This window comes from Pyrus communis, chromosome 11 (assembly GCF_041283825.1).
Source record: "Pyrus communis isolate YQ-2024b chromosome 11, ASM4128382v1, whole genome shotgun sequence".
NCBI classification, from domain to species: domain Eukaryota; kingdom Viridiplantae; phylum Streptophyta; class Magnoliopsida; order Rosales; family Rosaceae; genus Pyrus; species Pyrus communis.
In genome coordinates this window covers 11510770-11537097 of record NC_142575.1, presented here as the reverse complement: position 1 = coordinate 11537097, position 26328 = coordinate 11510770, and the positions used below count along the sequence as shown (strand labels likewise).

At 35.2% G+C, this 26328-nt stretch overlaps 3 protein-coding genes across 5 annotated transcripts; 1 reads left to right on the top strand and 2 right to left on the bottom strand.

The window, feature by feature from the left end:
- Positions 1 to 5047: 5047 nt before the first annotated feature.
- Positions 5048 to 11071, top strand: MGT10 (magnesium (Mg) transporter 10). Its single transcript, XM_068481696.2, is given in 15 exon segments — positions 5048 to 5285; positions 5288 to 5532; positions 5637 to 5709; positions 5972 to 6042; positions 6213 to 6298; positions 6391 to 6481; positions 7626 to 7694; positions 8120 to 8200; positions 8297 to 8462; positions 8566 to 8611; positions 8781 to 8861; positions 9284 to 9366; positions 10405 to 10448; positions 10546 to 10662; positions 10764 to 11071. Coding segments are annotated over 14 exon segments (1350 nt in total). The 5' UTR covers positions 5048 to 5167; the 3' UTR covers positions 10642 to 10662; positions 10764 to 11071.
- Positions 11033 to 13744, bottom strand: LOC137741977 (uncharacterized). 3 transcript variants are annotated; one of them, XM_068481695.2, is made up of 4 exons: positions 13416 to 13744; positions 11888 to 12847; positions 11746 to 11793; positions 11033 to 11636 (listed from the first exon to the last, which is right to left on the bottom strand). In XM_068481695.2, the coding sequence occupies exons 1-4, from the start codon at positions 13602 to 13604 to the stop codon at positions 11223 to 11225; spliced, it is 1611 nt and encodes a 536-aa protein (XP_068337796.2). In that variant the 5' UTR covers positions 13605 to 13744; the 3' UTR covers positions 11033 to 11222. The 3 variants fall into 3 exon arrangements, with proteins under 3 accessions (XP_068337796.2, XP_088535472.1, XP_088535473.1); XM_088679346.1 differs by having other exon boundaries at positions 11888 to 12803; positions 13416 to 13725; XM_088679347.1 differs by having other exon boundaries at positions 11888 to 12837; positions 13416 to 13697.
- Positions 13745 to 14630: 886 nt separating this feature from the next.
- Positions 14631 to 17579, bottom strand: LOC148692896 (E3 ubiquitin-protein ligase RSL1-like). Its single transcript, XM_088680256.1, has 3 exons — positions 17560 to 17579; positions 16553 to 17158; positions 14631 to 14972 (listed from the first exon to the last, which is right to left on the bottom strand). The coding sequence occupies exons 1-3, from the start codon at positions 17577 to 17579 to the stop codon at positions 14870 to 14872; spliced, it is 729 nt and encodes a 242-aa protein (XP_088536382.1). The 3' UTR covers positions 14631 to 14869.
- Positions 17580 to 26328: the final 8749 nt, after the last annotated feature.

Below are 26328 nucleotides of genomic sequence, written 5' to 3'. Positions count from 1 at the left end.
TCTACATCCATTGGAGACTTTCAGAGTTCTTCCTTCCTTCGTTTCGTTTCCATGTTTATTTTAATTTGCTTTTCAATTGTTATAAACATGTGTAACTAAGTTTTTGTTAGTTAGAGGTGAATTCAAAGCCATGGATATATGTTTAACATGAATTGATTCCTCTAGTTTTTGTTTCTTGAATTGTGAATGCAATTTACTTAACTGATTTATTGAGAACTTGTTCTTGTGTGTTGATTAAGGATGCATACTTAGTTTTCATGCATGAATTTGATGCTAGAATATAAGGGAATTTCACCTAGTCGTTATGAACTTATGTTCATAAGTAGTAAAGGTTACTAGTCATGATTGTGTTAAGTAAATTCTAGGCAAAAGTATCATGTAGTTCATAGTTACGAATGCCTTGTCAATGCTTATGATTTTCATAAAACTTAATAACTTTTGATATGTATTTCTATCATGCGTTTCATATAGAGAACGTCAGAAAGATAATTTGGTTGTGATGCGTATTCCATCCAATTCAATGAAGCTAGGAAAATCTGAAAGTTAATTTGTGTTTCTCACGATTAATTTGGGGCATTGTCATTCATGGTTTAAGGGGATAATAACTGGAAATCAATTTGTGTTGCATATGTGCATGTGTGGAGAAGGACCCTTCAATTCAACCAATTTAGTGTCTAATCTGTTTAGTTTTGCAATCTGCCTAGTTTAATTAATTTCGTCAAAATCAATCCCCTTTAATATTTTGTGTCTTAACTAACTTAGAATCTGTTTGAGTTTAGTTATATTAGTATTTTGAGTCAAGTAAAGGTCAAAATTCGTCTAAATAACCCATTAGTTCTTATCTGTGTTAGCTTTGTCTCAATTCGTCAGAATCTGCCATATTGAGTTTTTTAAGTCTTTTTAGTTTAATTTTCGTCCTAATTACTTTCTATGACCTGTTTTGAGTCAATTTAACTTAGTATGTGTGTTTTGAGTTTATTTAGCTTGTTTTGAGTCATTATATTCTAGTTTTCTGTTTTTAAGCCTAGTTTTATGTTTTTGAGTCAATTTTGAGTAGATTAGTATCCCTAGTTAATCTGTGGTCTAGAACGATCCCTACTTACATATATACTACAATTGTCAACATTAGGGTTTAATTTGTGTGTCAAGTTAATTTTCACATAAAAAATGTGGAGTATCTATGCATTACCTCCAATGATACCCAAAAGTGTATATTGGAGAAGTTGCGTGGTTTGTCGAGTGGATTGTATTATACATACATAAGGACAATTGAATTACATGCTATCATGAACCAGAAGTTCATTGATTCAAAAGATTATATCCTTTAGCATGACCGTTTGGGTCATCCAGGATCCACCATGATGCGTAGGATCATTACCAACTCTAATAGACATCCATTATTGAGTAGAGACATTGTTATCTCAAATGATAACCCTTGCAAGGCTTGTTCTCAAAGGAAGTTGGTAATTAGACCATTACAACTGAAGGTTGATGCTGAATCCCCATCATTTTTGCAAAGAATTCAAGGGGATATTTCTGGACCTATCCAATCATCTTGTGGACCATTTCGATATTTTATGGTTTTGGTTGATGCATCTACCCGATGATCACATGTTTGTCTCTTATCTACTCAGAATGTAGCTTTTGCGAGACTTCTTGCTCAGATAATCAAGTTGCGAGCACAGTTCCCAGATTATCTTATTAAGTCAATTCGACTTGATAACGCTAGTAAATTTACGTCTCAAACCTGTGATGATTACTACATGACATTGGGCATTGATGTTGAACTCTCTGTTCTTCACGTCTATACTAAAAATGGTTTAGCAGAAGCATTGATCAAGCATCTTTAGTTAATAGCTCACATTCTATTCAAGAAAACAAAATTGTCAGTTTCCGCATGGGGACATGCCATCTTACATCTGCATCATTGGTTCGATTAAAACCTATAGCCAACCACCAATACTCCTCAGTACAACTCGTGTTTGGATATCAGCTAAATATTTCACATTTACGAGCTTTTGGTTGTGCTGTTTATGTGCCTATTGCACCATCGCAACGCACTAAAATGAGACATCAGCGTAGACTGGGAGTTTATGTGGGTCTTGATTCACTATTTATCATTAGATATTTGGAACCCCTAACAGGTGATATGTTTACAGCTCGTTTTGCTGATTGTCACTTTGATGAGACAGTCTTCCCGTCGTTAAGGGGATAAAAGACCGTTCCAAAAGAACTGCAAGAGCTGACATTGGTTGTACACACATTGTCTCATTTTGATCCACGTAGCACTCAATGTGAAAATGAAATGAAAAAGATCGTTCATCTTCAAAGTATTGCCAATCAAATGCCAGATGCATTTAATGATGCTATGAAAGTGACGAAATCACATATACCAGCTGCAAATGCACCTGCAAGAATTGATGTCCCTGTTGGACAAAATAAAGTGGTAGTAAATGATTCATCTGGTGCACGCCTGAAGCGTGGTAGGCCCCCAGGTTCAAAAGATTCAGCCCCTCGAAAGAGAAAGACAATGACACAACTGAATCCAAATGAAATCATTCAAGAAGAGAAAATGAATGAAAAATCCGCAATTTATGATTCTTTACTTCCAGAAAATAAAAGGTCCTTGATGAGACACATATCCTTGAAGAGACAGCAGTACATGAAAGCAAAGAAATCTCTACAAATTATGCATGTACAAATGAATTGTGGGATCAGAATGAAATAATCATCGATGATATGTTTGCATTTGTAGCAGTCACTGAAATCATATTAAGTGATGATATTGAGCACCGCTCTGTTGATGAATGCAAATAGAGACAAGATTGGCCTAAGTGGAAAGATGCAATCTAGGAATAATTAAATTCCTTGGAAAAGCGAAATGTTTTTGGACCAGTAATCCAAACTCCGCTTGATATAAATCCCGTGGATTACAAATAGGTATTAACAAGAAAACACAATGAGAAAAACGAGATTGCAAGATACAAAGCATGACTTATTGCACAAGGCTTTTCACAAAGACCTGAAATTGATTATGAGGAGACATATTCTTCTGTAATGGACGCAATTACATTTTGTTACGTAATAAGTTTAGTGGTTTCAGAAAAGCTTGACATGCGATTTATGGATGTCATCACTGCGTATCTATATTGAGAATTAGATACTGACATATACATAAAGGTTCCAGAAGGACATAAGTTATCTGAAACAACTAACAAACCACGATATATACTCTCGATCAAATTAAGACGATCATTGTATGGGCTAAAAAAATCTAGACGAATGTGGTATAATCGTCTCAGTGAATATTTGATCAAAGAAGCATATATCAACAATGTCATTTGCCCTTGTGTGTTCATTAAGAAATCCAATTCTGAATTTGCTATAGTGGCAGTATATGTTGATGATATGAACCTAGTTGGAACTCCTGAAGAGCTCAATAAAACTGCTAAATATCTGAAAAGCGAATTTGAAATGAAATACCTCGGGAAAACAAAATATTGTCTCGGCTTGCAGATCGAGCATTGTGCTAATGAAATTTTGGTCCACCAATCAGCTTACAATGAATAAATCATGAACCGATTTGGCATGGACAAGGCTTATTCACTCAGCACGCCAATGGTCGTTCGTTCTTTGGACATTAAGAAAGATCCATTCCGTCCAAAAGAAGATGATGAAATGATCATTGGTCTAGAAGTGCCCTATCTAAGTGCAATATGTGCTTTATTGTACTTAGCGCAATGTACTAGACCAAATATAGCTTTTTCAGTTAACTTGTTAGCAAGGTATAGCTCTGCTCCAGCAATGCATCATTGGAAAGGAGTCAAAGATGTTTTGCGATACCTTCGTGGAACAACAGACATGGGTCTCTTCTACTCAGGAAAATCCACAAATGACCAGATCCTTACTGGATATGCAGATGCTGGTTTCCTCTCTGATTAGCATAAAGCCTGCTCACAAACTGGATATGTGTTCACTAATGGAGATACAACAATCTCATGGCGCTCAACAAAGCAAACATTAGTTGCTACATCTTCAAATCACTCAGAAATACTTGTTTTACATGAAGCAAGTAGTGAATGTTCCTAATTAAGATCAATGATCTATCATATCCGGAATTCATGTGGTCTACCTTCGAAGATAGACAATCCAACTGTCATCCATGAAGATAATGCAACCTGTGTTGTCCGAATGAAGGAAGGATTCATTAAGGGCGATAAGACTAAACACATATCGCCAAAGTTTTTCAATGCACGTGAGCTTCAGAAGGCTAAAGTTATTAAAGTCAGACAAATCCGTTCCAATAAAAATCTGGCAGGCCTGTTCACTAAATCTCTACCAAAGTGCACGTTTCAGAAGTTAGTGCAGAGTATCGGATTACGTCGACTTACGAATCAGCTAAATTTGAAGAATGCGGAATCAGGGGGAGATAAATATCAGGGGAAGCATCTATGATACATGCTTGTTGTACTCTTTTTCCTTCGACTAGGATTTTTCCCACAAGGTTTTTCCTATCAAGGTTTTAACGAGGCAACATAAGTATACTTAAAACTATATCAACAATCCAGGTAAAGTTGTACTCTTTTTCCTTCGCTATGCTTTTTTTCCACTGGATTTTTCCGAGCAAGGTTTTAACAAGGCAACTGATGTTGATATGTAGGCATCCAAGGAGGTGTTATAAAATTAGTAGATGAATGTCCACTCAAAAGAATGCCCAAAGACTTAGTAATAGTGAGTAATAGTGTTTGATACTTTCAAAAGTATCATCATTGTATTTTGATGGTTGTAGTTACGAGAGTCGCTCTATAAATAGAGCACTCCGTTTGTTCTCAAATGCACTGCGAAAGAAAGCAAGAGAAATAATATCAGTATCATTTCCTCTTTTTATCTGCCATCTCCTTTGTGTTATAGCTACTAAAATCATAATGTAATATTTTACACCTGCTTCACTCATGTCCTTAAAAAGGTTATTCCTTTAACTTTTGACTATTTATAACGCATTCGAGAAAAACTATTAATAAAGTTAAACTAAACTACAGATCAATCTTCTTTGCTACAGTTTAGCCAATTTTAAGATATCTACAGAAATCCATTTGCACGTTACACTTACAGATACTACCCAACTCTTCCGCCTACATGATCGCAACCAGAGATCTGCGACTCTGCAATGGCTCTGACTCCATGGCCGTACCTCCTCCAGCTCCCACTCCACTCTTCCGCCCACTCCTCTCTTCCGCCCACTCCTCTCAGCTCTTCTTCTCCCAATTGCGAAAGACCGAAATCTCTTTCATCTCTCCGATTCCGGTCAAGCTCTCCCCCTCGGTCTTGCCGAGACCCAAGTGCTTTGGATCGGCCACCGAGGAGGACCGCTTCAGCGACACCGAAACCATCTCCGATGACGAAGCTAGAACCAACGACGTCGTTCCGGTCAACAGCCAACACCAAACGACGGAGACGAGTGGTGGTTCGTCAAGGGTTGCGACGTCGTCTGCCGGTGACTCTTTGCTCGGAATTCGCGAGCCAGTATACGAGGTCTGTTGCAAGCCAATTTCGTTATCTGTTAATTGCAGTTATAGACTGTGATTAATGCACTAATCAACATGATTAAGCAATACTATTATTTAATTATTTTATAGGTGGAAGAAGTGAAGGCTAATGGGACGATATCTATTAGAAAAATAAATAGACGTCAGCTATTGAAGTCCAGTGGTGAGTAAAGTTACGTTTGGAAATGCTTCTTGGAAGTACTTCAAGGGCTTCTATCAATCCAGAAGCACTTTTAATTTTATTTTTTATGCCAAACATTATAAGAAGTGCTTTTGGTGTTCTAAAAGCGCTTCTAGTTATTTTAAAAGAACTTCCAAACAGTTCGTAAAATACTATGTTCTTTATACTGCTCTTTGAAGTTAAACTGATGTTAGTTATTTCTAGTGCTGTTTTCGGGTTACTGAGTGTTAACTTTCGTCCTCAGGTCTTCGTCCGCGTGATATTCGGAGTGTTGATCCTTCATTGTTTCTGACAAATTCGATGCCTTCGTTGCTGGTAGGATTCCAACTTCCAATTTTTGTATTTCTCGCAAGTTCTTGCAAATTGTAATGCTTTTGTGTGTGTTATTACCTGTATAAAAATTTAAATTTTGGTAAGTGGGTTACTTTCTTACTAAATGGCGGATATTTATCATACTTACGAGCTTCTTTCGGTTCACCTCTTAGGTCCGTGAGCATGCTATTCTGTTGAATCTAGGCTCATTACGCGCAATTGCAATGCAAGAGCGTGTCCTTATATTTGACTACAACAAGTGAGAGCAGAACAAGATATTGCACCCATTGACGTCTAATTTTGCCTTATCAAGTTCAAAGCATAATACTATTGGAAATTTTGCATGTGCAGTATAGGAGGCAGAGCTTTCATAGAAGCATTGTTGCCTCGACTAAACCCCAAACTTATGAATGGAGGACCATCTATGCCATTTGAGCTCGAGGTTAGCATTCTTGTCCTGATCCCTCTCTCACTTCAAGCTAAGTCGCTATTTTTGCTTGGGAATTTAAGCATAACATTTCTGTTTTTTAATATATGTTATTAGTGTGTGTGTATTACAAATTTGCAAAAGGTCTGCTTGTAGATATCTTACACAAAGATGATTCCTAGAAATGCTACCTTGTAAGTTTCTTCAATTATTAGCCCATTAGGGTTCAGTTCTGGAGAATTTGAAAAGGCCTGGAGTTTGCATTGGAATATGCTGATATCATGATATCTCCAGTCTTTATTTTATTGCAGTATTTTATGCCTTAAAGGAATTCTAATATGGCTGTCGTTTGCATTGGAAAAAATTGCCGGGCCAAATATATAACTGAATTGAAGTTTTAATGCAAACACCAATCTTTATTTTATGACTGGCTTCAAAGATATATTTGTCTTTAATTTGGTATTTTGTATGTTGGATACCGTTACAAAAAATCTCTTTAAGAAATAAGAATCTAACTTATTGGAAGAAATATTCGTCCTATAGGGGAGAAGCATTCATACTCATATGATCAAAACTTGTCTCAAAGTCTCTTATCATTTATTTAACTGTATTAAGAGTGCAAATCAACCGCTTAAGATCATTATGGAAGATTATAGTGAGTGACTTCCAGTTGTGGATGTCACAGGTGCCCAAATCTGTGGGGGGTTTCTAGATGAAGAATGCATCTTTTAGGAACCTGACAGCTTGTGGCATGCAGTGAACTGCATCTAATACAAATTCAATGACAACTGAACTGAGATTAAAACTGAAAGACAAAGCTTTCTGTTTTGGTTAAGGTGTGACTGCATCGGATAATATCAAATTTCAAAAGGAGGATACACTGTTTTGAGTTTAATGTTTCATTGTATCTCCTTTCTCAATAAATTAGAATAAACTGTAGGTTTTCAATAACAAGGCTTACATCAAGGACCGATTTCTGTGTTACTTATCTTCATTTACTGAAAAGGTTGGCAAGAGGTAAAATGTGACCTTTTGCGTTTATATGATTCATATTCCTTGTCATGCATATACTTCCTATCTTTTCACCTATTAGGCTTCTGATTCTCAATTTATCAGAGTGCTGAATGAAAAACATATTTTGTGATTTTGGTACTTTCAGGTTGTTGAAGCAGCATTACTCTCAAGAATACAGCGTTTAGAACAAAGACTAATAAATTTAGAACCTCGTGTGAGTATGGCCAGATAGTGAGTGTTTTAATATTCTTTTTCCTAAGGTTTTCTCAGCAAATAACTGTCTTAAAGCTAAATATATTCTCTATGTATTTAGCTTACAGCTGTCGAGAAAAAATCAGTAGGTTGACCAATCTAAACATCACATGTTATGTTACTTTTGCTAAGAAATATGCTGATCATAGTTGTACAAATGCTGCATGGTAATGATTTATATGATTAAAATTGCCTATTGTCAAGGAAAAATAAAGGATTTCGTGATTCAAGTAAAATAATAGAAATAATTTTGTATAGTTGTTTTGCAGTATGGATGATACATCTCTCTGTCTCCCCCTCCCCCCAAATAAATATCTATATTTTTTTTTTCTTTCAAATTCTGTGGTTCAAGTGTTATCATGTTTAGTCTCCTTCAATTTGCTTCAGGTTCAAAATTTACTTAGCGTTTTGCCAAACCGGTTAACTGCTGACGTACTGGAAGAGCTTCGTATTAGCAAGCAAACCTTGGTATGGTTGATCATTTTGACTTAATGGTAAACCCATGTCTATGGGCATTGACAAACATTAGTATTAATCTGGTTACCTGTCCTTTGTTAATGAAAGGTTGAATTGGGTTCAAGGGCAGGGGCGCTCAGGCAAATGCTGTTTGATCTGTTGGAGGATCCCCATGAAATACGCCGTATATGCATTATGGGGAGAAACTGTACACTCAATAAGATGAATGATGACATGGAATGTTCTGTTCCTTTAGAGAAGCAGATTGCCGAAGGTTAGTCTTAGATGCGAGTTCTGTAATTTACTTGAGCAATGTATAAGTTGCAAATTCAGTCAATGAGCTAAGTGTATCTTTGGTTTGATTTTGTTATATACAGAAGAGGAGGAAGAAATTGAGATGCTTTTGGAAAATTATCTTCAACGGTAGGCTCCTCCTCACCTTCCCCAAACAAAGACAATTTTTTTTAGCACTAACTGATACTGATGCATTTGTTTTTTCTATGCTGTGGTACAACTAAAAAGCAGCATTATTTGAAACTTGTGCTATGATGTTCACATTGGAAGTTGACCTTAGTGCTTGTTGCATTCGCAGATGTGAATCTTGTCATGGCCAGGCTGAAAGGCTTCTTGATTCTGCTAAAGAAATGGAAGATTCTATAGCTGTCAACTTGAGGTCTGAATGTTTTTGTTGTTTTTGATTTGTTTATAGCTCTATACTGTTTGTCTGGATGTGAAACTTTAATTGATCTTGTTGTTAGACAACCACGAAATCCGAAACGTTTAAGTTGTTAGAAAATTGGGCCAACAATGTATATAGATCAGCATCCTCTTCCACGTGCAGCCCCATCCTGCACATAGAGAGGCAAACATAGACGCAGAAAAGAAACACATAGGTGCCCATTCGGCTCAACTTACAGCCTCACCCTCAGCTGAATCAGTTAGTTAAAAGTTTCATATATAATCCTAAAACAAAAAAGTTAAGATTTCCCTATTAGTTCCTCATCTATTTGCACTCTCATACTCAACCGGATTGAACTTTGCTCACTCTGTGCTTTCCATTTATCTAATGCCAATTTTAACTGATTTCATTTACAGTTCTCGGAGGCTCGAGGTTAGCAAAGTGGAATTACTACTCCAGGTTGGGACATTTTGTTTGGCACTTGGCGCTCTGGTTGCAGGTGTGTCCTTAACCTGCTACAAAACCTATCTCTTACCTGTATTAGTTGCATTGTGTTGTTAAAAATGTTCCAATGGGTTCGGGTGCGATTCTATTTGTTTCCAGTCTCTCCCTGTTGTGGAAAATTTACTACATAACTTTCCACGTGGAAAATTCTGATGTCCATGTATATTCCTATATGCAGTTATCTATTAATTTTGAATCAATCAAAGCTTTTAGACAACAAACTGGATTTTGACATGTCTAAGAACTCGTTTGGATGTGCTTTTGAAATGATTGAAAGTGCTTTTGGTGAAAATGTTTTTGAAACCAATTCTTAGTAAAAATGCAAGTAAATTTTGGAAAGCACTTAAAGTGCTTTTGGAACCAAAAAATATTTTCTCTAAAAGCGCTTTCAATAATTTTAAAAGCACATCCAAACAAGTCCTAAGTTGTTTCTAAGAATGTCAATGGTTTCTGTAGGCCAAGAAACTAAAAAAACCTAGTGCTAGAGGTGGTAGATAACATAGATTTCTTGTTTGTTCTTACCGTAGAAATATAGTCATATTTTGGAGTTTTCTCAAAGCAGAAGAGTTGAATGGTGCAATGGTTGTCATTTTTTTTTTTAAAGGAAACTGTTATTGGCACTCCAAAAATCTCATTTTGCACTCCTTCATAAGTGTATTTTTCTTTTTAAATATAGAAAGGTTGGAGTGCAAAGTGAGAATTTTGGAGTGTCAATAACAATTCAAAATCCTATTTGGTGTTCTGTACATTTCAAATATAATCTCAGTTCAACACCATGAAGTAACAACTGTAATATCAGTTCCTTAGATTGGTAAGTTGGCTAGAGCAGTATGTGCTTCCCTCATTGAACCCAAGTTTGAATCCCACTTCCCGTCGTTTAGATGAATTTAATGTAGATTACAATATTGTTTTGTCAAATAACTCCTTTATATTGTCCATAATTGTTTGCCAGCCAAATTTGTCATTAAATCCCAAATTTGTCATTAAATCGATGTTTCGGTACTCAGCAGTCTCGTCTTCCTTCAAATTTCAGGTATATTTGGCATGAACTTAAGGTCCTACCTTGAAGAACATGTGGTACGTAAAAGTTTGTGAATTAACTTAGTTGATTCTCTTCCCATTTTCTTCCGGGTAATTGCAACATGGCCATTACTTATTGCTTAGTTTGGTGCAGTTCGCATTTTGGTTTACAACAGCAGGGATAGTTGTTGGCGCCGTCATCGGATTTTTTCTTATGTACTCTTATCTCAGGACAAGGAAAATATTGTAACTAGGAAGTGATTCAGTATAGGTAAAAATTTCATTTTCGCTTTATGCACTATGGAGTCCATGAGATTCGAATGCTTTTCGTTTGTGTTCTGGAAACTTAATCGCACCTCGTTAATTTTACAGGTAATTCCGGAGGTCATGAACGTTCAGCTGCCAAACAAATTGATATGTTTGTACCATATTTCTATGAACTTGTACTGAATTTCTCCCACAAGATTTCATCACCGCAGCTGATATCGCGAGCTGAATCCGTTAGGCTTATCTCTAGTATATGCAACAAGTAACGGTGATTAGTGTTTGTGGCCCTGTAATATTTTGGCCGACCTGGATGCTGGATTGTACTAGTGCCCGAGCATTTCGGGAGTAAGAAACTAAGAATGTACACCCAAAAGTGCCGCTCAGGTCAACGTAACACGAAATGGATTATCAAATGAATATGGAAAACCAACAAAGCTCAACGCTTCGGACAAAAAGGAAAAATGGAAGAGGTAGAAGAGAAGAACACAGCTCTATAATAGAAGAACAAAACAAATTGTGTAAAACATTGAATCGAAAAAAAAAAAAAAAACCTGAACCAGCACGTCATGCGTGTAGTGATGAATTTTGTGCAGTCTGGGATTCTTTAACAGGTTTTGAAGATTCATCAATGACTAAATTCCCCATTCCCACCTCCACTGCTTCCCTCTCATCCTTCTCCATCTCAGAAATACTCCCATTGGAGGCCTGAGGCAGCACGCCAGCCATGGAAGGCTCAAGGAGTCGAGGCCCTGCACTAATCCACGGATGACTGAGGCATTGTGCAGCTGTTGGCCTCTTTTCGGGGACAAAATCAAGTATGGGAACAAGGAAGTCTTCCATGTCATTTGCATCTTGCTCGCTGAATGCGTACTTCTCCGTTAACACCTTATTAAGAGGCCAGAAACGCAATCGTCGAATATGCTTCAAATCCCCATACCGGTTAAAGAAATCCCGGGAATATTTACCGCCTAATGCAGTCTGCAAAATATAAATCCATGAATACCCTTATTTAACCAGACTTATTGTCAAAAAGTACAATTACATATAACTCTCATTTCTTCCAGTGAGCAAAGTATCATGGTATTACCTTACGGGGAATAGTTCCAAGAAGTTCCATCATCAGTGCAAGGTGATCCTTCACAACGAAATTTAAAAGTCAATATATCAGACACCTAGTTTATCAAATTCATCATAAACTTTCAAAGAAGAAATCACAAATCTGCACGTACCTCATCCTTATCATAACTGTCACCACTGTGCGGATCAAAAAGAATGTCACCAGTTGCTAGCTCAAAACAAACGCAAGCAAGGGACCATAAATCCGCTGCAGTCGAGTATTTTGCTCCAAGAATAACTTCTGGGCATCTGTACTGCCTTGTCTGGATATCACTTGTAAACTGCTTATACGTCCAACAAGCATTTCCAAAATCAACCAATTTGCATTTAAGGTCAGCTTCTACGAATAACTTCTTCCTTGCGGAACGGCTTGCTTTTGCTTCTTGAGTTTCTTCCTTATCTTCACGCTTTATTGATTCATTACTAACTCCAGAATCCTTCACTTGTTCTTGAACAGAATCCCCATTTGATTTTACTTCACTAATAGAATCTTCCGAGCCAACTATTGCGGAATCTGCCTCATTGTCTTCCCTCCCGGCACCACCCTGAGTTGCTTTCTTAGCCTTCTTCCGGATCTTCTTCTTCTGGTTTTTCGTAAGATCTCCATTTAACTTCTTAATGTCTTTAGAAGCCCCAGAGACGGGCACAGTTTTATCTTCGCTGGTCGGAAGGATGAGAGGAGCACCTGATTTCCTAGGATCTTTAGATGGATCAATCATTGACAAAAGCAAGACATTCTCTGGCTTCAAATCTGTGTGTATTATCGAGAGTTGACTATGCAAGTAATCCAAACCCACCAATATATGGAAACAAATTTCTTTGACCATGTGCAGCGGAGCCCCTCGGTAATCATTATACTTAATAAGGGTCAGGAGGTTATCCCCCAGGTACTCAAAAACCAAACACACATGCTGTCCATTTGGGCCTGAATGCTTGAAGTGATCCAAAAGCTTCACAACACACTTCTTATCAACAGGGTCTCCCTCAGCAATCTGTTTGAGAATCTTTATTTCGTCCATTGCAGCTTCACTGTAATAACGAGAACTCTTTTGAATCTTCAAAGCTACATAACGCTACAAACAATGAATTTCTCATGTTGTTAAAGGTTTGAATAGTTAAGTTCCTCATTTCCTTTTCAACACGTTAATAAAAAATTCGCACACGCACACACGCAAGACAAGACAGAAAATCTTCACTTCAAATGCTATAAAAACAATTATGGTAAAGTAACTAAAATACACAACTAGTTCAAGTTACTAAAGAGTAACCAATGCAATAAATATGCTCAGAAACCGAAATCCTTACTCCGACTACGCCTAACTCTTCACTGTTTGTATAAGCCAACCAATTTAAGTTCGCGGAGTTGAGCCATTCCCCAACATTTTTTTTTGTTCTTCTATCCCCCTTGCCGTTACATTCAAAATTTTCTTTTAACCAAATCGCTTTGCTATTAACTAATTGGATTCATAAAAAAAATAGTGCCTCTCCTTTCATTGCCTAAACCCTAATTTCCCAAAGAAGCGTACAGAACACAACATTTCAATTCCACTATTCCATTTTCCCTCGGTCACTATTCCATTTTCCCTCGGTTTCTCAGCAACCAAACAAGTAGCACACTTGACAACAAAGACAGATACATACCGAGCTCCTCGTGTCCCAGGCAAGCCAGACGGTGGAGAAGTGGCCCCACCCGAGCTTGCTCTGCACCACATAGCAGCCATTCTTGAAGGAATCCCCAATAGAGACGGCGTGGTAGCCTCCTTTCTTGTAATCCTCGGTGCCCTCGTCCTCCGATGTGTAATCGCTGAGCTCGTCGCGGTCATCCGCCATAGGAGTTGGGGAATTAGGGTTTGATTATTGGGGTATTTGGGTTAAATCTTCAGTGAGAAAACCTAGTGAGGTTTACTGGAATGACTGCTGACTGCTGACTGCTGAGGGTCAAAATTTTGGTATTGGGGGACAAGAAAGTTGGATGGCAGAACCGTAAACAAAATATAAAAGCCCATAAGACAAATGGGCCAGGCCAGCCAGACTCTACCCGGCCCAAAATATTTGGGCTCTACAGATTTTCATTATAAATGAAAATTTGTGTTGGACGAGAGATTTGAACCCAACACATAAACCTAATATGAGCTATGCTCTCTTAAGCATCAAAAGACAATAAATAACGGTTGAGATTTAAGCAAATAATTTTAGTTAAATCTTAACCACTCACTAATAAAAAAATGCTGTGAATGCATTCTAATGTAACTTCAACCATAAGTTTATTTGGCAGAGAATATAACAAACAAAATTTCATCAACATCCAAAACCGGTTTGCGCTCGATGAGAAGAGTTTGGAATGAGGTGAAATCAAAATCAGATTTATGTAGAAAATTGTATACTAAAACTTTCAGGGATCAAAGTTGGAATAGTACCAAACCACAAGTTGTTTACTAATTCACATGAATCGGAATGAAAATCAATGTGATTACTAAAATGCGTTTATCCTAATAATTTATTTTATATTAATAACTCTTTTTTATTTATTTGTTTTATATCCTTGGTCGGGGACATCTGAACCACTTCATAAACTATCTTTTATGTACTTAGACAACCGACTGTAAATTCGAGAATTGGGTGATCTTGGTGATGCTCAAACCATGAGCGCGGATAGATAACAGAAGCACATGGGAGGTGCTTCTGGCAAAAACTGCTTCTAGCCCTTTCAAAATCACTTCAAAAGAGCCATTACTCCTCAAGAACTCTATGAGGAGAAAAAAATGCATCCTCGCGAGTTAAAACGCTGATCAAAAGAAAACTAAGCCAAAGGGAGAGAACATAGTTCCAACAATAAAAAGAAAGAAATCCTTGCACAAAATCTGTTTCACATTAATACCTTCTGCATTGTTGGTCCTCCACCACCTTTCCTACGCCCTCTCTGATCTCTTAGTACAGGTTACAACTACACTTTAACATAAGAAAGAAACCTAAAGAAATTGACGAGAAATCAAAAGAAAACTCAATATATCAACCTATCTGCTTAGAACTCTAGATGTGCATATTTGTAATTCGACAAGAGAGTGTTCACATATACTGACATGTCACACTCGTCGTCACGGCCGTATAGTAAAATGCTCGTCCCAGATCGTGCAGGAACATGTCGCATGCTTGTTCTTCCATTCAGCTCCACAAGTATAGCAAAACTGATGTCCACATCTACAGAGACAATACAAACGTGGTACAGACAACAAGGGATTATACAAAAATCATGAAATTATATATGCATCCGGAAAAATAAAATAAAATACAATACAATAAAACAACACGAGTGACGCCTTTTCTTGGTAAGAAGGTCAAAAGGTCATTACAAGAGAAAATTGTATTTGCATCAGGATCTTGGGACAGCGTGCGAAGAATTACAACTTTACTAGCAATATTGATGTACTGCCATAAAATGTATTCAACATAAGAACTCTATATATATCTCAACAATACTATGCACTTGCTACCATTTAGATGATCATCCCTTGTTTTTAGAGATGTATATTGCATGAGAGATGACTTCCGGATATATATTTTCTCATTCCGCACTCTGATGATTATTATTTTTTTCTGCTTGATTAACTTTTGATTTATACCCTAAAGAGGGGTGTTCATGAGAGAAAAAGGTTATCGTCTTTTCTTTTCTTGGTTATTCTTTCATAATACAGCAAAACCTTTCCATATTGATACCCTGTAAAGGAATAACCTTCATGTAGTCATTTGCAGTCCCAACACGAGTCAGTTATATACAGGAATAAACTATGGAAATTGTAATTAGCACTCCAAAAATCTCATTTGACACTCCAAACTTTTTATAATTAGAAAGAAAAATACACTTGTGAGAAGTGTAGAATGAGATTTTTGGAGTGCTAATACCAATTCCCTAACCTATATATTGTAATAAGTTATAATTCTTCTTGGTCCCATCTTAAGAAACTTGCCTACACATAGTAATAATTGTCAATGTCACAATAAAATCTAAAATTAAATAAACTATTTCTCTAAAGATATCATTGGTTTGTATTGTATGTATTTATCAAATCTACTTAGAAAGAGAGATGCTAAGGAGGGTACTACATACATGCCGCACAAGCTAAGATAGACTAGTTGTCTGTCTTTTTCTAATGTGTATACTTGAAAATTAGCATTGTTCATTTCATCTATTCAACTTTCATTAAGGATAAGTTAATCAAAATATAATTTTGTAACTACATCTCTATTTCGGCTGCCTAAGCACTAAGTGGTAGGCCACCGTCTAAACTAATCCCTAGGCATTTAAAAAGAAAAAAACGAAATGAGACCTAGACTCACCTAGCCTCCAGCCTAGGCACCCGCTTAGGTGGGCATAAGCAGGCTAGAGCGGGGTGGGTGGTTTTATGACTTTTTTTTGCTATTTTTTAATATCAATTTATGTTTGCAATTAATGTTTCACTTTCACAATACAATTATGTATTTTTTAAGTATAAGTGAACAATTATTTATATGTTATACAATAAATTTAATTATTTTTAAAAACTCGCAAGCCCCCACCTAGTCCCCCGCCTAGTATCTTGGCACTAGGCCCTACCTACCGCCTGACTAGCGCCTTTAAATACCTTGAGCATTAAATTAGGTTTTTGTCCCAACATTAAGAATGTGTAGAGGTTTTACTGTATAACATTTCAAAGTTTTCTAAATTAAGATAGGCAAAAGAATCACAGAGGAAACCTAAAAATTAATCAGATTGGAGGATTAGAAGTGTAAAGCACAAGCACCTGCAAGTGATGTGGTAGCAACCACTATCAAGTTCAACCATATGATTGCACTTCGAACACTGGCGCCAAAGTTTCTTCGTTGCAAGTGATTTCAACAATTGGTCTTCTACGCAGGAATATGTTTCAGATCTCTGGCAATCGTAGCAGCTCATATCATAGTGCCAAGGAACCTGGCAATTGATACAGAAATAGTGTTTACATTTCATGCACTTCCTGCCTCCCTCACCAACAAACGAAGTCTTGGTATGTTCCAAGACCTCCTGTTTTGACATTAGTGCGGAACACCTCGGATATGGGCAGTAAACTTTCTCTGTAACAGGAATAGAATACTCCGTGATTCGTTCAATCATAACATCAGCTAGTTCAGGTGACAAGAATTTTTTACAACCATCGATATTCACTTCACACTTACAATCTTTATGAGGGCATTGTGCCACGATCCCATTTTGCAAATTTATTTTGACATGATGTTTCATGCAAGGCAAGCTATATTTGTGTTGACAAGTACCAATTGAAAACATTCGATCACCAGAAATGTCTTCAAAACAAATTAAACAAGTATCCTTCACACTCATGGCTTTGCCAATTTGGGCTAGTAGCGGTGGTCTAATTAAGAAGCTATATTATCGCCTGCATATTCAAACTTTCATTCTTAAGAGTGACCTGATCGAATAATGTTGCAATCTTGCTGCTTGCAAGACTCCGTGTGTTCATAACCTGTTGTTATAAAATGTCAATCTTCTCCATCAATTGCAACAAATCAACAAAAGCTTATGCGCCACTTAGCATAGTTTTTAAAGTAAATGTGAACTAGAAAAATGATGATATATATAAGCCAACAAAAAAACAAACATAAAGAATCAAATGCATATGAAACTTGGCTTTGTTGATCATTTGAATCTGTTGGAATAGCGATACATATAAATCAGCTAACACTGTTTAACAAATCCCCCTAAATACATTACCAAGAAAGATTTAAAATTTCTTAGAGGGGGATAGTATATAACATTTTTCTTAAAACTACCATATGCTTATGAGACTAGATGTGTATTAATTATAAGTGATTTATTCAAATTCAATTACTCAATTCCTTTGCAATATTACCCCTCATTTCCCAAGTTTCATTGTCCTCCAGCCATTACATTTTCGCTATAAAACCCGGCCTTCCATACAAATAAAAACGTACAATTTATCACACCAGAGAACATCCCAAAACAAAAATAACATGTGAGATGAAGGGACGAACATTGAAATAATTTACCAAAATATAACAATCGAATAAATAAAATACTAAGATTGATGAAATGAATCTTAATGCTAATCGAAACTAACATATCGCTAAACCAAGTAATCATCACAGAAAAAAGATGAACCTTTTCAATTTCAAACAAGAAGCTCCGCAGCCCTCACCCTCCAAAGTCCACACCACAAACCGATCCAAAACTTTGAGATTCTTTCTAGCTAGTTTTGGAATATCAAATTTTCAACTTCAAAGCTTGATAAGTAAGGAGGCCTGAGGGCTTGAGATCTAGAAAGAGATGGTCATGGCTTTGTGCATTGTAAATTGGAGAAAGAGTACCTCGTAAGGTTTATGAAAAGAAACCGAAAGGGTTTTTAGTCGTACGTCTTTTGGAGTTCTCCACGTCAATCAATTTCACAATAATAATTTAATATTTCACAGTAAAACGAAAGAAGTTGAAGAAAACATAAACACCGGTTAAAAGAAATAGAAACGAGAGTCAACGTATCTTGAGATAATGAGATAAGGTGTAGATGGCGCTTTACTGCAGTGATTATAACGTATCCTAATGTTTATGTATTTTGGTGGGGGTTGGATCACAATCAATCCCTTTCTCTTTAATATTTTAATAATTTAATCTACTAGCATTATTGTTTGTCAAAAAAAAAAAAAAAAAAAAAAAAAAAAAAAAAAGAAGATAATGGGATAGGGTCACGAATGTAACAAAGAAAAAGAATTTACGTCTTTATTTATACTTGCCTCACACGTAATACAAGTCATAAAGTTTTTCTTTTAGGGGCTTTTAGATCTAGGTCTAAAAACATAGATGGTTTTCAGGAGTGAGTCCAGTTATCTAATTACATATTTTTTTAATGCTCTTTTTATATTTTTTTTTTAAATATTAAAAATCAATTAAAATCTTCTAAAAGATATGAATGTATATTATACCAATAAATAAGATATGAAACCTAACTAAAAGGTAGAAAAAACATAATATACCTACAAGTAAGACACATTAATCTATGATAGGTTGATTATAAAAAAGAATCAGTCATATAAGTAGATAAATATAAATAACATAGGTTGATTTTAAAATTAATAAATGAGGTTTAAACAAGAAATAACTAAACAATAAATAATAATAATAATAATAATAATAATAATAATCAAAGAGATAATTACGAAAAAATTTGATTTTTATAATAAATCTTATCATTGAAGAGATAATTATTAATAATAAAATATCTAAATTTAAGGAATTGAGCTTATTTTAATAAATTGGATTATTACTACTATTGACTCAAAAAATTAGACTTATATCAAGTTTCTCCTTTTTTTTGAACAAAAAAATAAGAGTTCCTATCAAAAAATGAAAACAAGTCATAGAGTATTAGATACCCAAATCCTATTTGAATCTACATCTAGATTTACACAATAACATTCATAAACAAAATTAGAGATCTCTAAAGGAGATGTCAAAATTTCCAAATAATCAATAATGGTAAAAAAAAAGACAACAGAAATGTTTTCCAACCAAGAAACCAAATCTGATATGTCATGACATGAAATGACATCTCTCCCCCTGTTGCCAAATTTGATAGCAGCTTCAAAAAAATAATTAATTAATTATTAAATGCTTTTTATTATTATTTTTTTTACTGGTTTAAAGCCTTACCTTTTAATTTCTTTTCATTACCAATATAATGTTTAATTGTTTTTTTTTTTTTTACCTTTTAATTCATTTTCTTTCATTACAATTGAAAGAAAATAAATATGAATTTTTATTTTATGTTTAAAAATTGACATATCGAGTGGAGAGAAAAACTTTAAAAGATGTCAAAGTGCCACATAACGTTCTCAATTGGCAGGATCACAAGAATCTACTCCAAGTTCAACTCATATCAGAGTGAGGAGTTTGAATTGGATATTTCACTTATGCAAACTCAACTTGGATTGGTCTATGAAGAAGAACAAAGCAAGATTTGTTGCCAAAGAGTACTCACAGCAACCTGGAGTTGATTTTAATGAAATCTTTCCCCAGTGACAAGGTTGGACAAAGTTAGACCCATGATAGTGTTGGCAGCTCAAAAGGATTAGAAGTTGTTCCACTTGGATGTTAAATGCAGAAGACAAGGTGTATAGGTTGAAGAAGGCCTTAAGTCTGAAGCAAGCATTAAGAGCACATGGTATGGTGAAATTGATTCCTATTTCACTAAGAATGGGTTCCAAATAAGCTCAAGTAAGGCTACCTTGTTACCAAGAAACAAGGCAATTTTGATATGTTCGTAGTGTCCATTTATATGGATGATGTGGTGTTCATTGGCAATTGTGAAAAATGCTCAGTGAGTTCAAAAATGATATGATGAAGCCATATGACATGACAGACTTGGGCATATTAGATCATTTCCTTGGTATAGGAGTAGTGCAGAATGACAGTGGAATCTTCATTCATCAAATGAAGTATGCCAAGACCTTGTTGGAGAAATTTGGACTGAAGGATTGCAAACCAGTGTTGCACTCCACTTGTGTCAAATGCAAAACTATGTCAAGATGATGGAACTGAAGTTGTGGATCAAAATCTATATAGGAGTATTGTTGGTAGTCTCATCTCTTTGACCTGTTATCATGTATGCACCAAGTCTACTCTCAACGTTCATGTATTTTCCAACAAAAACTCATTTGGGAACTACAAAAAGGGTCATCATATATGTTTAAGGCACAATTGATCATGGAATTCACTATGAGAAGGGCCAATCCACAACTCTTGTTTGTTTATGTGATAGTGACTAGGGGGTAGTGAGGATGATCCAAAAAGCACCTCAGGGCATGCCTTCACCTTTGGATCATGTGTGTTTCCATGGGCTTTTGTCAAGCAACAAATTGTTGCATTATCAACTGCAGAAGCTAATTATGTGATTGCTGCATAAGCAACATCTTAGGACTTTTGGCTTAGATTTGTACTAAAAGACTTTAGTAAAGTTTAATTGGAACCTACACCACTGATGTGTGACAACATGTCAGCAGTTGTAATGACTTAGAATCCTATATTCCATCATAGAACAAGGCACATCAAGAGGAATATCATTTCATCAGGGACACTTTGCAGCTAAATGTGATTCAATTGCTTTACTTCAAAACTGAGGATCAAGTGGCCAATATCTTCACCAAACCATTGCTTAAAGAGAGATTGACATATCTCAGAGGGCTACTTGGTGTCAAGTCTGGAATCAGCTTAAAGGGGAGTGTTGGAATGTAAGCTATTTTGCAGCCTTGAGATTTCGAAGTCCAGACCAAAGTGTTTAAGTTTGTGTAACGGCTAGTTTTGTTTAAAGTGTAATGTCTAGTTTTTAGATGAAGTGTAGTAGGTAGAGTCCCAGTCAATTAGAACAGATGTAAGGCTAAGATTAGAACATGTGAAGGGCGGAGATTGACACATCCAGCTGTTGCCTTCAAAGAAGTGTACCTTACGCAATTTTTGCAGATAAGAATGTTTGTCCGATGATTATGAATGTATAAATGAAATAGCAGTGCAGCAGCAATGCTTTGCTCACTGAAATTCTAGCCAAATTACTTTTGTTTTGTTTCAATCTTGCATCATAATCTCTCCCAAAAATCCAAACTTTAACACTAAGGGTGGTCGTTCTCTAAATAAGTATCTCCAAGAGGCAAGATCTTTGGCAGATAATTTGGCGTCCATCCACCAACCTGTCTCTAACAACTTGGTTACCGCGGTGCTCCAACAAGGAAATTCAACAACAAGAAAACAAATAATAGTAATTAATTAAAATTAAGCTAGCAAGAGCAAGCAATTCTAAACTAAATAGGAAAAAGGTAAAAATAAAATAACATGCCAGCTAGAAATCAATGACTCCCACACCAGATATTAACAGAGTTGAAAAGGTTATGGATTTTTCCTAATTGTATCGTCTTCTCTTGTTGGTGGGAAATTAATTTGTGCGTCTAATTATGAATTGGGTAAATGAGACTTTAAAATTATTAATTATTTGATGTTAATGGAGAACACAAATAGACATTGGGAAGATTTCAAATACGCAAGATTAACGCTAATTAAGTTGCGTGTCTAAATCACACCATGTTTTACTTAGAATCTGTACTTGGACATCGTAAAATCTCTCTTGTAATGTTCCTGGCGATTGATGCAACAGAAAGTCTGAAACTGGCATGGCTATGGTCCATCAAATTATGAATGTAATATCTCCACTTTAGTTCAAGTCCATGCTCCTTGCTTTACACATGAGAGGTACGTCTTCTTTTATATTATAGGATAATACTTGCAATCCCCTAACTACAAAAATTTATTTGAATAAGAGATCATTTAGTCATTGATAAAACAAATCAATGGTGTGGGTACCAACTACCAAGTAATATATTCATAATAAACCGTTTATTTATTCGATATAGTTGAATGATTAAACGATTTTTTATTCGAATTAACGATTGTTTGTAGGAGTGATCTTAAATAATTAAAAAAGAAACTGAATGATTCAGATCGTTGAGTTTATATGGTTAAAATACTTTATTTGCAAATTAAAGGATATGTGCATCATTTCACTAGGGGATATTGTCCTATATTATATTGTCATTGAGGATCTCTCACTTGGGGGAAACTTGGAGCTACCCCTTTGTAAAGTGCAAAGGAATACACTTGGCTCCTTAAAGGATGAGGAGGAGTCCTCCTCAAAATACTTTATGACCAGTTTACGAAATTTCATACTTATGATCAGAACGTTATTATTACAAATCACCATGTAAACATCACCTCTGCACAAATATTTTATTATTAATCATCAAACTATAAAAGATAATGAACGAATTTGATAAAAGTTGCAGTGGCGAAACTAGAATTTTAGCTCAGAAGAGGTCCAAAAGCCTCACCCTTAAACGCCCTCCAAATCCTAAAAATATAAGGATCTGCCATGTCCTAAGCTACTGACCACCATTATTAGGGTTTGGTATGACGTTGTTCTTGTAATCCTCCTCAACCACCACACCCAGTATCATGACTCAAATTCCCCCAAAAAAAAAAAAAAAAAAAAAAAAAGGTCTTTTAAGCGGAAAAAGGAAGGAATGAGAGGAGGGAAATAAATAATAGAGTTAATTAGATTTAAACGCTCAAAATTTGAATTTCTTTTATTAAATATCCATGCCTTTTAGAATTTTGATCAATATGCTTTAGTACATTAGGCCACATCAGTATTTCTTATTTTTTAAATTAAAAAATAATAATTGTATTTTTTTTAAATTAAAATTTTACATATTGATTTCTAAATTTGTCCTTTTAATTAGTTGAGAGATTTTTTTTTTCTCCGGCCATTTTTATTATTCATATATTTTAGGAGTTGTGGACTCTATTTTAGAAGATAATTTTGGGTTTTTTCGCTCAACATATTTATCCAATTATCTCTTTTAATTTTTGTTTTCTTTCAAAACATTTTTTTTATCCTGAAATTGAAATGATGGACGCTTAGATTTGTTTTGTTTGTTTATTATTTAGTATAGTTTTTGTTAGATAATTTTTTTGTGTACATTTGAATTTGTACATATGTTTGATTAGTGATAATGGTACGCTTATTGTTGGTTATCATATATTCGTTCTGTATTGATTGGTATGTTTATTTTTAATTTTTTTGGTGAACATATCGTTGATTGGTACGTTTAGTTTTGTTCTCGTTGATTGATAGGTTTTTTTCACGATTTTATTACGATTGTTTTTATATACATTATGGATTGTACCATTTAGTATCATATGGGAACGATTAATATTATACATATCGTTGATTGGTACATTTACTTTTGTTCTTCAATGTTGTTTACTAGTTCGTTTATTTCCAGTTTTAGTAGGTTTGTTTTCATACATATATTTTTTATCGGTACGTTTGTATTATTCTCGATGTTATTTTCTTATATTAATTACTACAAAAATTTATACATGGATTACCACAAATATCTTAAATGGTATTTTATTTCTTCATTTAAAGGAAAAGAAAAAGAAAAAAAAATCAAACGGCAAGGTAATTTATTCCTTAATAAATTGTATATAATCATTTTTTTTGTATAATTATCTTTAGAGGGAATCAAGGGAGCTAGATTGTAGGAATTTGTTTCAATATCTCTGCATTTTTTTCCTGACATGAAGAATTTAGGCAGTGGTAAGATCTGTAATTTGGTACAAATAAAGGATATTTATGATAGACAAGACTCCAAAGTTGTAGGGAAAATGTTTAATTAAATCTCTAAAACCAACAAATGTTTAGTCTATAGAGTTGAAAACTCAGGCACTTATATCAAAATGCCCCGGCTTAGCCCACTCTCTCACCCTTTTGGTGTAGATAATATTGTTGTTAAAAAAAAATTTATTGAAGGAATAAAATAAGAGGATAAAGTAAAAATAAAAATAAGTTCTCTCACCTATTTCCTCTCTCTTCCTCTTCTGATCACCTAAGTCTCTCAAAACTCATTGTGACATCGGTTTAACTGTGTAAGAGTCACCAACCTCAAATCGAACCGGGTGGAGGGAATAAGAAAAAAAAAATTGGTTGGGGCTCTAATCCCTTGAAAAATTGTTAGAAATCAAAGGAATAACTCTAGGTATTTCTGTGTAAAAAAAAAAATTCAGGATAGACCCAGGACCATTGCTCAGCCCCTGTTAACAGCATTACGAACTGTTTTAAGAAGAAAGTCCTCCTCAACCTTGAGGAACCAAGCATTCCGCATATGCAGTGAAGGTCATCAAGTTAGGCCATGAGTCTTCATGATTTCCCATTGATCCCCTTCACCAACCAAATAAATAAGTTTTTTCTTTTAAGGATAAGAAATAAATAAGTTACTTGTCCAATTTTAAGTAATATTTAATATTTAATGTATAAATTTGGATAGGGCAAGAAAGAAGTGTTGCTCTGCATTATAGTTTGGAATCAAATTCTTCGACTCCCTAATCTAACATCTAATTTAGCAAATCTATCGTTTGACAAAAAAATTAAAAAATAAGATATCTAATCAATCTAAGATATAGGACCAATGCGATATTATGCCAATTGAACGAAACTTGGTCAATTTCAAACGAGATGGGCACGTTCTACAAGAGTGCCTGCCGTCGTCAGTGTTGCGGTATTAGGAGGAGAAGGGATGTCAGGAAGCTTCCTTCTCTGATCCTTGGTTGGTACACAAAACACAAAGCCAAATGACACTGCATTCTTTTTTGTTCCTTTGCATGTGACACCGTCCAAAGTTCGATTAAAGTAAAATAAAAAACCCTCTCCATCTTGTATCATGTTGTGGCCAAGGCTGAAAATTTCAGGATTTTGAGTTAATAGGACCTTCTTAAAGGGTTGCTACGTTTCTTTTCATACTAATTAATTCTCATCTCTCTGTCCACTAATGGTCTGTATGGTTATAATTCAATCAAGAAATTAAAGTATCACATAAAGTTTTTTATTTCATATGTAGTTCTTAGTATCCATCGTCTTCTATATTTACGTTCACTTTCCTAGTAAACAAACTTGGACAACTTTTAGCTTTAAAAACCGACATATAAAGTAAAATGTGAAATAATTGTGCATTGGGTTTACCCAAAGTTCACAAAAAATGGATTATAAAAAGATAGTGGAATTTGGAGAATTTGGCTCTTTTGTTAAGCAACGGTGAAGAGTGGGACCCTCTCCTTCTACAGAATTGCATCATAATTGAAGGCTAATTTGGCATTCTGCCCCACCTTGAAGTTTCATCCTAAAGTAATGTGGGATTGGACTTGCAAACTCCACTCTTGCTCCTATGCTAATCATGGACAAGTGCTAAGAGATGGTGTGGTTGGATACACAGACGGTAAAGGAACATGTCCATGTGATGAAGGAGGAGGAGATCCGAAAGTGAGGACATTCTGAAAAAGTTGGTGATGCTTGTAGATAATGAAGTGAATCGAATCAGGCAAGCAGACGTACGATTGAGATTTGAATCAGAATACAAATAGATGATGTCTCTAATAAAGAAAAGGGGTGTGATATACACACATCTCTTTTTACTTCTCACACACCTTTCTAATTTTCGGTTGTCGGATTGGATGAATTAAAGAAGATCAACGGACAGAAATTAACAAAGGGTGTGTGAGAAGTAAAAAGGGGTGTGTGGATAGCACATCTCAAAGAAAACTAAATGTTCAAAAGCCAAAAAATTGTCGATAGTGTTCAAAAACTCTTTCCAATGGAGAGTAATAAATCTATAGAGCCCATCAGGTCAAATAATAGTTAAAAGGCCACTAATTTCTGCCACCCTTTCAACCCGTTTAATTTATCATCTTAAGACTGGTTGATGCTTTAATCGATGGGTTAATGGGTTCATTGCTTTTGAAAAAAAGTGATAGTGCACGTAAATATAGTAGTTTAATTCAATTAACCGATAAAATTAAAAGAAATTTAAAAATAATACATTATTGAGGATTATATTTAACCTCTTCAATTAGAATTGATATATGAATATGATCTAAATAATTCATTTAAAAATAATTTCTTGTAGAATTATA

Excerpts from the sequence above, each read along its gene's own strand:
- LOC137741977 (XM_068481695.2), bottom strand. The coding sequence starts at position 13,604 with ATGGCGGATGACCGCGACGAGCTCAGCGATTACACATCGGAGGACGAG. Across the intron at positions 12,848-13,415 it reads CCTGGGACACGAGGAGCTCG|CGTTATGTAGCTTTGAAGAT; the intron begins GTATGTATCTGT and ends CATTGTTTGTAG. Across the intron at positions 11,794-11,887 it reads ACAGTTATGATAAGGATGAG|GATCACCTTGCACTGATGAT; the intron begins GTACGTGCAGAT and ends TTCGTTGTGAAG.
- LOC148692896 (XM_088680256.1), bottom strand. The coding sequence starts at position 17,579 with ATGGTAGTTTTAAGAAAAAT. Across the intron at positions 17,159-17,559 it reads ATGGTAGTTTTAAGAAAAAT|ACCACCGCTACTAGCCCAAA; the intron begins GTTATATACTAT and ends CTTCTTAATTAG. Across the intron at positions 14,973-16,552 it reads TGCTACCACATCACTTGCAG|ATGTGGACATCAGTTTTGCT; the intron begins GTGCTTGTGCTT and ends TTGTCTCTGTAG.